Source organism: Bactrocera latifrons, unplaced genomic scaffold, assembly GCF_001853355.1.
Source record: "Bactrocera latifrons isolate USDA-ARS-PBARC rearing strain unplaced genomic scaffold, ASM185335v1 scaffold_76, whole genome shotgun sequence".
NCBI classification, from domain to species: Eukaryota; Metazoa; Arthropoda; class Insecta; order Diptera; family Tephritidae; genus Bactrocera; species Bactrocera latifrons.
In genome coordinates, this window is record NW_017537445.1 from 617,935 (window position 1) to 630,988 (window position 13,054).

At 40.0% G+C, this 13,054-nt stretch overlaps 2 protein-coding genes across 4 annotated transcripts in view; one reads left to right on the top strand and one right to left on the bottom strand.

Moving 5' to 3' along the window:
* The window catches only part of LOC108976408 (phosphatidylinositol 4-phosphate 3-kinase C2 domain-containing subunit beta), a 47,006-nt gene that overhangs the window by 18,411 nt on the left and 15,541 nt on the right, over positions 1-13,054 (top strand). For both annotated transcript variants that reach the window (XM_018945476.1, XM_018945477.1), the window contains exons 4-14: positions 836-979; positions 1,055-1,681; positions 1,740-1,828; positions 2,539-2,782; positions 4,630-5,019; positions 5,088-6,298; positions 6,991-7,236; positions 7,298-7,583; positions 8,101-8,251; positions 8,337-8,729; positions 8,791-8,991. In XM_018945476.1, coding sequence (XP_018801021.1) covers positions 836-979; positions 1,055-1,681; positions 1,740-1,828; positions 2,539-2,782; positions 4,630-5,019; positions 5,088-6,298; positions 6,991-7,236; positions 7,298-7,583; positions 8,101-8,251; positions 8,337-8,729; positions 8,791-8,991 — 3,982 coding nt within the window. The remainder of the gene's footprint in view (positions 1-835; positions 980-1,054; positions 1,682-1,739; positions 1,829-2,538; positions 2,783-4,629; positions 5,020-5,087; positions 6,299-6,990; positions 7,237-7,297; positions 7,584-8,100; positions 8,252-8,336; positions 8,730-8,790; positions 8,992-13,054) is intronic.
* Positions 10,219-13,054, bottom strand: part of LOC108976409 — a 9,092-nt gene continuing 6,256 nt past the window's right edge. For both annotated transcript variants that reach the window (XM_018945479.1, XM_018945478.1), the window contains exon 4: positions 10,219-12,858. In XM_018945479.1, coding sequence (XP_018801024.1) covers positions 10,358-12,858 — 2,501 coding nt within the window. In that variant the 3' untranslated portion in view covers positions 10,219-10,357. The remainder of the gene's footprint in view (positions 12,859-13,054) is intronic.

Genomic DNA, 13,054 nt, shown 5'->3' on the forward strand with positions numbered 1-13,054 from the left:
TATATGTTTTTTAAGTGTATTTTTTATGTTGCTACATAATTTTAAAACGTTTTTTTAGACATTTGAGAACTAACGATATATTAAAAAAATTCAATTAATTTTTTTTTGGAGTAAGTAAAAAAATATTTAAAAAAATTTGTGTTTAATTTTAATTTTATTTTCACTCAGTTTTAATTTCTTTTATTTGATTGTATCTAATTTTTTATTTTGTTATACCCACCATTCACTTTCACATTAATTTTTTGCATTTCGTCCGCAGTTCTAAAGTTTTAATCGACCCATTAGTTGTCGCTGAAGTCTGCAAATGTTCTGCTGTTGTGTTGTTGTTATTTTAGGTGATTTTAAATGTAGAAATTCGTCTGTGGCAGTGTTGTAAACGCCGCTGATCGCTTTACTTATCGACACCGCATATGTGTTTCTTCGTTGTAATTGCTTTTTCGACATTCTATTATTAAAAATATTTAATTTTCGATTTTTTTGTAGTTGTAGTTGTAGTTTACGTGTGTCTGGCAGGTCATTGTTGTTGTCGTCGCTGTCTCCCGGCCAAGCGCAATATTTTTTTGTATTATATTTGAGCACTTCGTTTTTATAGCATTCAGCTGGTTTTTAGTAGGACAAAAGCAACAACAAAATATGATTTGTTAAACCGTTGGCGGCTCTTTATTATAATTAATTTACGCCAATGTGATTCGCGGCAATTTTTGCGTCATATTCTTGTTTTTACGGTTTTTTTGTTTTTGATATTTCGCTGTCAGTTGCGAAAGTGAAAATTTCCCGTATAACAAGTTAGTGTCTAATTTGTGCAAATATAAAACGATGCATTCACTGCTTACAGGTTGCGACGATGACTCGGATTGTACTTCCTACTATGCGGAATACGATCCATTTGATTATCTCTATAGTGGTGGCGGTACACAGTACTCGGATCCCGTCTACGAGGCGGTCAATAAGTTGGAAAAGAGCGCCGTAAGCCCAAATGGTGAGTGACTAAATAAATTTTATTAAATTAATATAAAAATTAATTAATAAATTATATTTTTCCACCTTACAACAGTCTCCTCCATTGGTTGGCGCTCGGACTATCTCAATCGCGATGAAGTGCTTAACAATTTTGCACGTTCCCCCGCCGCCTCCAGCCCAACACCTTCGCAATCTAACGATGCAACGCTAAGCGGTTCGCGTTCACCACCACCGCCGTTGCCGCCACGCAATAGTGGCTCACGATCACCACCATTTCTGCCTGGTCTCTATCCTACGCTCAAGCGCGACAATAGCTTCGGCAGTAGCAGCAGTATAGGTGTTAGCAATGCAACTGCTGTTGCGCCGTCCACTTCTCACGCCACTGCCAACTCCTACGAGCGTCCTTGTGGCACGCTGGATCGTCGAAAAACCACCAGCACGCGCTTATACGAGGTGGTCACCGAACGCCGTACCGTTGATCCGGAACTTTTGGAATTCTATTACATGGTCAAGGAGTTGCGTATGCGTTACTTGTATAATGATAAGCGCACCAATCCGGGTCACATAATTGCGTCGGAATTCAATTATCATTACCCCTTGGAGACTAGCATTAAGATATTAGTGCATCCCGCTTTAAAGGCTATGCTGCCCGGCGCTGAATTGACGCGCACACAGGGCCAGGTGAAGGGCTATGGCGTGCCCATTGTGTTCACATGTGATAGTGAGTGGGATTTTTTTTTAAGTGCAATAATTTTTTTAATCACTAAACTTCGTTTCAGTTAATACGGCTGTGGAATTGGTCATTGATCAGGCGTTTTGCTCATTGGAAGGTCAAATAAGTGGCACACCCAGTGATTATGTGGTGAAGGTGAGTGAAGTACACAAGCATTGTAGATTGTTGTTATTATGTGTAGGTGCATAATTGCGATCTCTCCATCCGACTGTCTGTTTATAAAGAAACTAGTCTCGAGATATCGATCTAAAATTTTGTTCATGAACTTTTCTCTCCAAGAAGCTGCTCGTTTGTTGGAACCGCTATAAGGCCGTTATTAGACCACTAGAGCATATAGCTTGCATACGAAATCTTCAAAAGGTTTTTTGAACGCTTCTTAGGATACAGTTCGTGACTTTGTGTGTGTCATTCTAATAAGTGTTTGCGTATAACGGGTTTTATTTTTAAGTTGTAGAGTTTTTTAAAGGGCTAATGAGTGCTGAAAGTCCGTAGTGATCACAATAACCAGTAATAATCACTATAAGCAGCGTTTCCAATTAGTTAGTTAATTCAGGAGCGCTAACGATTATTTTTAGACTGTACTCAAAGAATAATTATATTACTGTTGTTGTTGTAACAACGTAAACAACTACATATTTGTGGAGTATACTTTTGAGCTGAAAATATTAATGTTCTAGTTTGGATCTGTTCGCCTCACTTATTCCCTATTATTATAAAAATGAAATGCTAGTCGGTTTATATACCACTGAATTGTTGGCTCTTTTAACCTTATTCTCCGAACTTTCTTTCATCTGTACATTACCAATACGCATAATATTTATATAACCTTATTTCCTTCCTTCCAGCCGATCGGTGTATCGGAATGGCTTTCGCCAACCTCGAAGCTTAGTCAATTGGAGTGTGTGCATAACAGCTTAAAACTGGAGCAGGATGTACAGTTGGGTCTGTGCGTTAAGTGCGATGAGAACATGCAGGTCATAGCGCGTACGCAACGTGATGATTTACGCGACGCTGAGTTACGTGCCGATGATATTGTGCCCAATGAAATGGCAACCACGATCAATTACGATGATATGATGATATTGATAGGTATGTACGCATGAGTTGTTAACATAATGTTTCTGAATATTATATTTTTTGGTTTTGTTTTCTAATATTGTATACTAATAATTGTAAAAGAAATTCAAACATTTTGAACCTTTCAAATGTAAAATGTTACTTACTTTGAGACGGTTTTTAAAAAATTAAAAAAAAAATGCTCCGTATTTTGTATTTTATATTTTTTTTATTATTATGAATTGAGATGACTCACTGAGTAGTCACAGTTTGTGAATCTTTAAGTTAGCAATTGTGCCATAATTCAATAACATTGGCTGTTTGGAAATGTTTATAAAAAATACATTTTTAAACTAATTTTTATAAATTATTATATTTTTTTTTAATTTGTGATTTTTCAATTTTTATTTCAAATTCGTAATCGGAACAGTTTTTAAAATAATTCGAAGAATTCACTTATTTAATTTTTCAAAATATTGGGTAAAATATTATGTGTAAATAATTTTACTTAAGATTTTTAAAATATTTGCAATTAGAACAATTTGTTTTATTTATATTTCAGTTATATCTTTGATATACTTTATTTTAAACTAAATCTTTCATTACGCGTATTAAAACTGACATTTTTTCAAAACAAGAATAAGCATTGGTCAAAATTTAGGTGGACAATAATTTTTAAACATTTTACTGGCTTTTCGCTCTTGTAGATTACCTTTCACTTTATTTATTTGCTAAACATAATTTAATGAAGCAATGATAACTTGTCACTCAAAGCCAAAATTAACAAAATGAAAATGCATGTTGTTGTTGATACTCACACTCTACTCATTCGCCTTCAACGTAAAGATAATAATAATAAAATTATATACATATATGTGACCTGGTCTACGAAAAGGGAGCTAACGTGTGAAAACTAGTTTTCTGGGAAACAGCTGTTAAAAAAAAAGCATCTGAAAATTGATATTTTGACAAATAAGCTGCCTTTCCGTAGACCAGGTCACATATATTGATTGGGGGACTTTTTTACGTGGCGGGTTTGAAACCCAGCGCATAACCCTGGTGAGGGATAGTTCGCCTTCTCACTTTAGCTTGCATTCAAACGGATGTTCCTTGGCTACCCAGAGAATACTTGGTCTAAGACCAAGTAAATGACCAAGTAAATGGCTCCATCCTCTCACGCTCTCTATGCCAATAAAGAAGTAGAAGATCAAAAAGTAACAGTTACAACATCATTTGACGAAAAATAGTACCAGCTAAAGTCACACTCTTTTTTTGTCCACAAGTGTATTTTTTCTAGAATTTGTCAAAAGTTTTCTAATTATAATTATTTTAATACTTTTTTTTTTTACAAAATTTGTGATTTTTTCGAATTTACATTTTTTTGCTTGTTTTAAAGATTGAAAAAAAATAATATGTTCATAATTTTTCAAATTGTGTTTTAAAACTTTTCTAAAATATGTATATGTATGACGTTTTCGGTTTCTTAATTTAATATAATTTCATCGTGCTATTATTTAAAATTTTATTAATTTCATATATTGCGCCTAAAAGCTGTTAATACAGTGATTGATAAATAATAAAATAATAAAAAAATAAAAAAATGATATTTTTGAAAACGTGTTCATCACCTCATTTTTATTTGACAACTGAGTTTGCGATTAATTAAAATATCAAGAGAACAAAATGCAGCACGAGAGCTCTCTGGTTTAAGAATATTGAAACAAATTTGGAAAAAAACAATGAATTCAAAAATATAAAAAAATTAAAATTCCAGAATTTCGCTTGAAAGTATGCAACATTTATTGAAGCTATAAATATGACATTATTTTTGTATACATGTGTCCATTATATATGAAATAAACTGCACCTTCCTTCCACAGAAACCCTGGAAACCGAAATAGATAAGCTGGAGAGCGCCGACCCAAACTCGCGGCAAATACTCTCCTGCTCGGGCGTTGTGCAGGCCGTCAAAGCCATATGCGCGCTGCTCGGCTCCATTGACACGCTCGAAATCTCGGCTTGCATAGCCGATCTCAAACGCATTTGCGAAGAAGGACAAGTGAAGTACGCCTCACACTCCAACGATACAAATCCGGAGATTGTTAGCGAACGCGGCGATTACGCGGAGGTGCGTTTAGTGCCGCGCCCCATGCTGGATCAGATCAAATTGAAATGCAATCAGCTGCGTGATGCCGTGCAAGAGCTGATTGAGCTCTATTCCAATGTGTTTCGCGTGGGCTTCTCGGTGAAGTCGCTGGATTACTCGACAAGTGAGCGAAAAATATATATGTATATGAGGATATAGAACCTATTTTATAAATATTGATCTATTTTACAGCACCCATGCCTATTTCGTGTGTACTCAAACCGATTGTGGTCAGCGTAAATTGTTTGCATCGTCCGCCGCCCGTTTGGCGTTACGACGACTACTCGTTGGGTGTACAAATCAACTATGGTACACGCTTTATCTCCGATCCCATTGTCACGAAGTGTTCGAACGATATGAGCGGCGGTCTATTTCCACGTCTCAACTTCTCCTCATGGCTTACATTCGATAAGAATGCGATCTGTACGCTGCCACGTGAGTCGCGTCTGATATTTGTGCTTTACGGCACACAAACGGCGGAGAATGAACAAAACACTGATGCAAATGGTGAACGTCGACAAGTGCCCACGGAATTAGGTTGGTGCGCTATACAATTGTTCGATCATAAGCGTGAAATGATTTGCGGCTCCTACTTGCTGTCGATGTGGCCGCCCACCACCGATAAGTTCCTGGGTCCGGCGCCGGCGCGTGGCTGCCATCCACAACCGGATCTATGTCCCGTACTGAGCATAGAAATACCACCTTATGGTGGACGCATAATGTTCCCGGAACCCTTGCAGCAGCCGCAGCCGGCGCCGCGCTGCGATTTCAATTCGTTGGATGCGAATTTACAGCAAGAGCTGCTAGATACCGCCGAGCAGGGCTATTCCGGTGCTAAGGATAAGCGTGAGGTATTCTGGGAGAAACGTTTGTATTTGCAAAGTTTTCCCTATGCATTGCCTAAAGTGTTGCATGCCGCGCATAGTTGGGACTATGCTAGTCTTATGGATTTGCATTCGCTGTTGCATTCGTGGACGCCGCTTTCACCGCTGCAAGCGCTCGAATTGTTGCTTCCGCGATATCCAGATGCGAAGGTGCGTCAGAAGGCGGTCGAGTGGATATCACAGTTGCCCAACGATCAGTTGGTGGATTATCTGCCACAATTGTTGCAAGCGCTCAAGCATGACACCTACGAGGCATCCGATATGGCAAACTTCTTGCTATGCAAGTGCTTGGAATCACCGCGCATTGCACATCATATGTATTGGTTACTCGTACACAGTTTACCAGGTGATGATCCGCAGAACTCAATTGATGCTTCGTCTGTAGCGAATGAATTAGACGACTCGCTGATAACGCAAGCGCGCTACTACCGACGGAACAAGATAATGCTGCGCGCGCTGCTGGCGGTGTGCGGTGAACGACTGTTGGCTCGTTTCCTCAGTCAGAATATAATGTGCAAGGTGAGTGGGAGATAGATTTATTATATAAAGGGAACGATTGATATAAATAAATAATGGAATATAAATATAGAGACAGTTAGGAAGAGTGATGGAAAAGCCATATATAGAGAAAGAGATATACATCGAGAGAGAGTAAACGGGGAACTGGGGGAGATATTTATAGATTTCGAGAAAGTGTTATAGTTCGAGGCACTGAGAGCAGGAGATATAGACCTTGAAAAAAAAAATTGGTATAGGTCAAGGGAAATTGCGAAGGATTAGGGGTGAGAGAACTGAGAAGAATATATGTAGAATAGAGAAAAAAATCGGGATACTGAGGGGGATATTTATAATTCGATAAAGTGGGAGTTGTAGATAGTGATAATGGGAATAAAAGAGATAGACAGCGAGAGAGATATTTTTATAGATAAAGAAGAAAAAATATTTATAAAATTTGTTATTTATACTTGCTCTACAGAGTCTAGATAGAGACTTAGATCGAGGGGGAAAGAGATATACATCCAGTGAGAGGTAAATGGATCTAGTAAGAGAAATCGGGGGATGGAGATAGGTTTTTGTAGATCGGCAGTGAGAGTAAGAGATCGAGAGACTTAGAGAAAGAAATATAGTATGCATCTCGCGAGAGAGACTTAAAGATCAAGAAAAAAAATTAAATTTTTTTTTAAATTATTATTTATTTTCGTTCTCCACAGAGCCTGGCAAGCCTCGCTGATTCCGTGAAGCAGGCTAAGGAATCGCTGCGCCAGAAAACACTTTGTTTCGGCATGGAAAGCGTGCATCAACAGCTGAATGACAAACCCACATCATTGCCACTGGGTCCCGAATTGGAAGTGACCGGTGTAAATGTACGCAGTTGCAGTTATTTCAACTCCAATACGCTGCCATTAAAAATTTCCTACATCAACTCTGATGGTGAAGTATTGCCAGCTATTTTCAAGGTCTGTAAATTTGTTATAAATTAAAATAATATATATTAAATAAATTTTGCACCTCACACAGTCCGGTGATGACCTACAGCAGGATATGCTTACCATACAGCTCATACGTGTGATGAACAAAATGTGGTTGGCCGAGGGTTTGGATTTGAAAATGGTCACTTTTAATTGTGTACCAACGGGCTTTAAGAAGGGCATGATTGAGCTGGTCTCGGATGCGGAAACCTTACGTAAAATACAAGTCGAATATGGCTTAACGGGTTCGTTCAAGGATCGTCCGATTGCTGAATGGTTGGCCAAACAGAATCCTAGTCAGTTGGAGTATCAACGTGCGGTAAAAAATTTCACAGGTGAGTACTTGAAGGTAGAACTCGTGGAAATTGGGGTATTTTTAATGAAACGGGGGAAAAGAGAGACTAGAATTAACACAAATACAATCTTGTGTATTTTTAATAATCCCATTTTGGATTTTACTAACGCATTTTTTTTTGAGGTTAGAATAGCGAACTGATTTATTAAAATGATTATCGAAATAAAACTTAAGCAAGAAAGGCTGAAATCGCTCGTTCCAAAGTTATGTTGAAAAAAGCTGTTAAGTGGACAATCCTTTCCCGGTATAAATATGGTTCGTTTCGTTAAGGAAGACTCGTCGTGTTGTCTATAATTTTACCTAATTCAGAAACCACATTCGATATCGTTATATATTATATACTTCATACTCGATATAATCCTAAATTTAATTCTGCCTTTATGTTTTTCATTAAAAATATGAGTAAATATCTGAATTTTTTTCAAGACCATTAAATTTTTATTAAATATTCGATTCTTCCCATAATCAAACCTTACTTAATTCGTATATTTTTTCAGTTTCTTGCGCCGGCTATAGCGTGGCCACTTATATACTCGGCATCTGTGATCGTCACAATGACAATATTATGTTAAAGACCTCGGGTCATCTGTTTCATATAGATTTCGGCAAATTTTTGGGCGATGCACAAATGTTCGGCAATTTCAAAAGGTATTAACTCAACATTTCATACTCTAATATTTTTTATTCCACAATTTTCCTTCCCACTCTCTCTCTTTCTCTCTTTAACGCACAGAGATCGCACACCGTTCGTACTCACCTCAGACATGGCGTATGTGATCAATGGCGGCGACAAACCCTCCACGGACTTTCATTATTTCGTCGACTTGTGTTGTCGTGCCTTCAATATCATACGCAAACACGGTGATCTCATCCTACACATGCTTGCACTGATGGCCACTGCCGGTATACCGGGTGTGACAGCGGATGCCGTGACTTATGTGCGTGGCGCTCTACTGCCCGAGCAGTCGAATCCCGAGGCGGCGGCTTCTTTTGCCAAAATGATACAATTCTCGCTGAAGAGCTGGTTCACACAATTCAATTTCTTCTTGCACAATTTGGCGCAAATGCGCTTCAGCAATGACGAGGGCAGTGGTGAGCTGCTCTCCTTCGTGCCGCGCAAATACACGTAAGTGCTAGCTCAATGTTGGTTGCAGTTTGAATTTATTGGCCCTTATCTTCATTCACAGCATGCAACAAGATGGGCGTCTGAGGAGCGTTATGGTTGTGCGCTGTCAAAAACATTATGATATGGAAAAGTATTACACCTATATTCTACGTGTAACGCGTCACGGTCAAACCGATCCGACGCATTTGTTCCGTTCATATAAGGAATTCACGGAGTTTCATCAGAAATTATGCTTGCACTTTCCGCTGGCTAAATTGCACAGGTGAGTCGTGTTGTGGTTTCCTAGAAACAACTTTTACGCTATAAGGAGAGCCCGTTTTTTTTTTTTTTGAAAAAAATAATATTACTTTTTATTTAGCTCGAAAAAAAGTTTAAAGTTAATCTAATAATAGAATAATTGTTGCCGGATAAAGTCCTAAAACCGATTGATTCCTTCAAGGGCCTTCTAAAATCAGAACCCTTGCAGGCAGTGTCTTTAAGAGTTTTTTAAATGTTTGCTTCGAAATTAATTTTAAGCCTATTTTCTGGGTGTGAAGCTCTTAGTACTTATTTATCTTGAATTCCTTGCTTTTGAGGAGTGGATTTTTCGGAACATTTCGGAGTCAATGAACTAAGTTTTAAACCCTAAATAGAAGCTTTTATTTAGTAGAGGATTGCACCGCGACCTTAGGTCTACTGTGCCCTCTCCTAAGTCACAGCGACCCACCTAGCCTCAGCATTTTGATTAATTCCAATATACTGCTAGGTGCTAGTGAGGCGATGGGACCCTCATTTGGAAACATGGATCCAAGTGCATTTATCCTGCGTCTGCAGACTGTTATGCAGTCAATTAGGAGGTGTTCTGCAGTTTTACGCTTCCTGTTGTTGTTTCCTTCCTGGAAATTTATACAAGAAGCTAGGCCCATGTTATATAAGTGCTACTTGAGCATGCAGTCGCCAATGTAGAATGAGACAAGTAGTCTGAGTTTGTCCCTACGGAGGTTGATTTCATATTGAAACCTAAGGTTGCTTCCCCATTAGCAACCTGGCATGGAGTTGTTGCCAATGCCTCTCTCTGCTTACACCTTACTTTATGGTATAGGGTCTAAACGCAATTAAGGCTTCAGGTCCCACCATGTTAGTGAATGATGCGAAGCGGGCGAGCACATAAGCCAGTTCATTTTCGGCTGTATCTTTGTGACCGAGGGCCATGAGGATGTTGATTACATTAAGATACACTATGCAGCCCTTTTCTACACTCCTGCACCAGTAGAGATTTATTTAAGTTACACTTGACTGCCGCTAAGTAGGGCTACCCGAGGGTCCAGGGTTTCGGGGTTTGAAAAACTTCGTTAATACAATATTTTCAGCTGTCCGAATGATTTAGTAGATTACTTTGAATGATTCGACCTTTCGAGAATCTCACTTATCAAATATTATTGCAGAGTATCGTCTTCATATTATTTTTGTCATAMATTTATTTATTTTATTTCACTTAAACGTCTGTAAATATATTTTTGGCACATTATATGTATGTATTTTTAAAACCTAACTTTGGTTTAACTACATTTAATACTTTTCCGTGCTAAGTAAGCCCCCATTTCATTTTGCATTATCTTCTTTTTCTTCTAAATCTATCCCGCTCGCTTCTAAGCCTCCGTGGAATTGTAATAGTTCTGCTCAAAGTATTGATGACGCGCCGCCGCATGCGGTTGGAATGTACTCATTTGTTGCTGCGTCACGACACGTTCCTCCATCAGCGTCACGTTTTGTACCGTTGATGCTTGCGCGAGTGGATTTCGGTAGGCCGGTTTTGGAGGCTCGACCGCATTTACAAGTATCGGCTTTAGCGTTTGCTGCGACGACGTTGTAGTGATTTGTCGGCGCTGCCGTATCGCAGCCCAGCTATCGTTTATTTCGGTCTCGGCTTGCTCAAGCGAAACCTGTGTGCCGAAAAGTAACGGCACTAGCGTTGGTGAGATGTTGCGGGCTAACGCTTCATCTTGTGTAATGTTACCACTATCGTTAACCGAATCGCCGATGTAATGGATTTTTGTAATGCGCTGCATTGGTTTTGGAAAATTATTTTCCGCCGTTCCGTCTGCGCCTGTGATGTCGCTATCGTTACCGGCGAACTTTGTTGTTGAAAAGCTCGTTAACGCTTGCTGTTCCTCCCTGTCAGGCGGTGTTTGAAAGTACTCTGTGTTACTGAAATCGAAGGTGACTTTTTGACGCGTACGTGGGCGCACAGGCGCTTCGACCTGTACGGTTAGTGGCTCTTCGACAGGTTCGAAAATGCTATCTTTATTGTGTTCGTGCACATAATCCTCATCCAAATCAGATATTTGTGGGCGCACATAACCTGTGGGGCGACGCTCTTTGAGTGATTTAGTAGCGCTTTCATTGGCCTCATCCACGAATTCAACTGTACTCGTCTGGTAGTGCGGTGTTGTGGCTGTGTGCTCGTCTTCGTCTTCGTCGTCGATGTTCGACAGTTCACGTTGTATTTGCTCGGTATTGCGCACAAAAGCGGTTGGGCGTCGCTCTGTACGTAGTACTGATTCTTTATCGTAAGCATCCTCTAAATCTGATAATTTAAATTGTACGACTTGCTTGCCGGTTTCCTTTGCTGCATCCTTTTTAGATTTGTCATCACTCAAGTTTTCAAAACTCGCCCAATCTTCGTCGATGCTTTTTCCAAAGCCTTCGGGTTCGGGTGTCGTTATCAGCACCTGTTTGGGTACGCGTTTCAAGCCGTTATTGCCCTCCAAGAACGCTGCCTCGTTTTCCTCGTATGAATGTCGTATTTTATCGAATTCTTCCTCAATATTGTTTGCGAAATCTCTATTGAGATTGAGATCTTTTTCGATTTCAAGCCAGAGATGTTTTTCTCGTTCATCTTGTTTTATATTGGCTTCCATTTCGTCCCATAACTCTTCGGGTTTCACTGTGCGCGCATAGCCTGTTGGCCGTCGCATTTTCAAAGTATCTTTTTCTTCTTCCAAAGTGTGTGAGAGCAGCGTCTCATGCTCACCTAACTCTGCGTTCGCAAATTTCACCACACGCGTAGGCGCATACGCCACTTCCGGCGTCTGTGTTCGCACTTGCTTCACACTTTCATATCCACTGAAAGTAGAGTCAGCTACGGTAGCGGCTTTCATTATCGTTTGTGGCTTAAAACCATCGAGCTCCTCGGCATACTCTTCGTCGCTGGTGAAATCGATGCTCGCCTGCGATTCGGGCCTTACCTGCTTGTTTGCCAAATGTTCATCTGTTTGCCAGCTCAAACGCGCTGCTGTGTATGCGCCGCGCCCGACATCTTTGAAAGTGGCAGGCGCGCTATCGGCAACCGTACTTAACTCACCCGCACTCACACGATTAAGGTGATCATAATTGTGGCCGTGCATGGTTTCAAAGGTTGTACGATCATATCTTTCATTGGATATGGGACTTTCTGCGCCTAAGTTCGTCTGCAAGGCATCCCATTTATTGCGGAAGTCATCTAAGCCATCCGTATCGATCTCCTCGTACTTGATGTAACCGGTTGGTCGACGTTCGCCGAACTCTTCTATGCTGTGCGCTCGCATTGCCTTCAAATCTCGCACTTCAGCAAGCCCCACATTAATATCGACCTCGTCGGCCCTTAGGTAGCCCGTCGCACGCCGTTCACTCAAATTTTGTAGCGTTCCTACTGTGTCTAGCGATGGTGATTTGGCCTTCACGAACTTATGCATACCTTCCGCTGGAGCATTGCTCGCTTCCTTGCTTGAGTTACGATAGAGGCGTTTCGGTGGTAGTGGTGGTGATTGACGCACGCGTAGTATACTCTCATCACCACTTTCGGTATTCAATTTGTTTTCTTTCGCTTCATTCAGCTCCATTTGTCTGTACTTTTTCTCTAGTTCATCGAAGGTGGGCATTTCTTCAACCAGACTTATAGTGGGTGTGTGTTGCAGTGGTGGTGAGTCGATTTGGGAGCGTGGCGGTTCACGCGTTTTTGGTGGCGGTGAGTCGATCGGTGGGCGTGGTGGCTCACGTGTAGGTGGCTCATATTCTTCGAAGATGGCACTATGAACACGCTCTTGCCGGCGTATTGGGGGTAGTGGAAAAAGTGCCGGTGTGCTTTGAGAGAGGTTCCGTATGCGTACGGCTACGAAAGAAATTAAATGAGATTGAATAAGTTTTACATTATATTGCATTGAAAGGAATGTTAAATGGAAAACAAAATCGAATTAAATATAAAAACAAATAATATAAATAAAATAAAAGGAAATAAAATATCAAAATCAATTGAAATGAGATAAGGATGAAAATGGGAAGGAAATAAACATAAAACTTAAAATAAA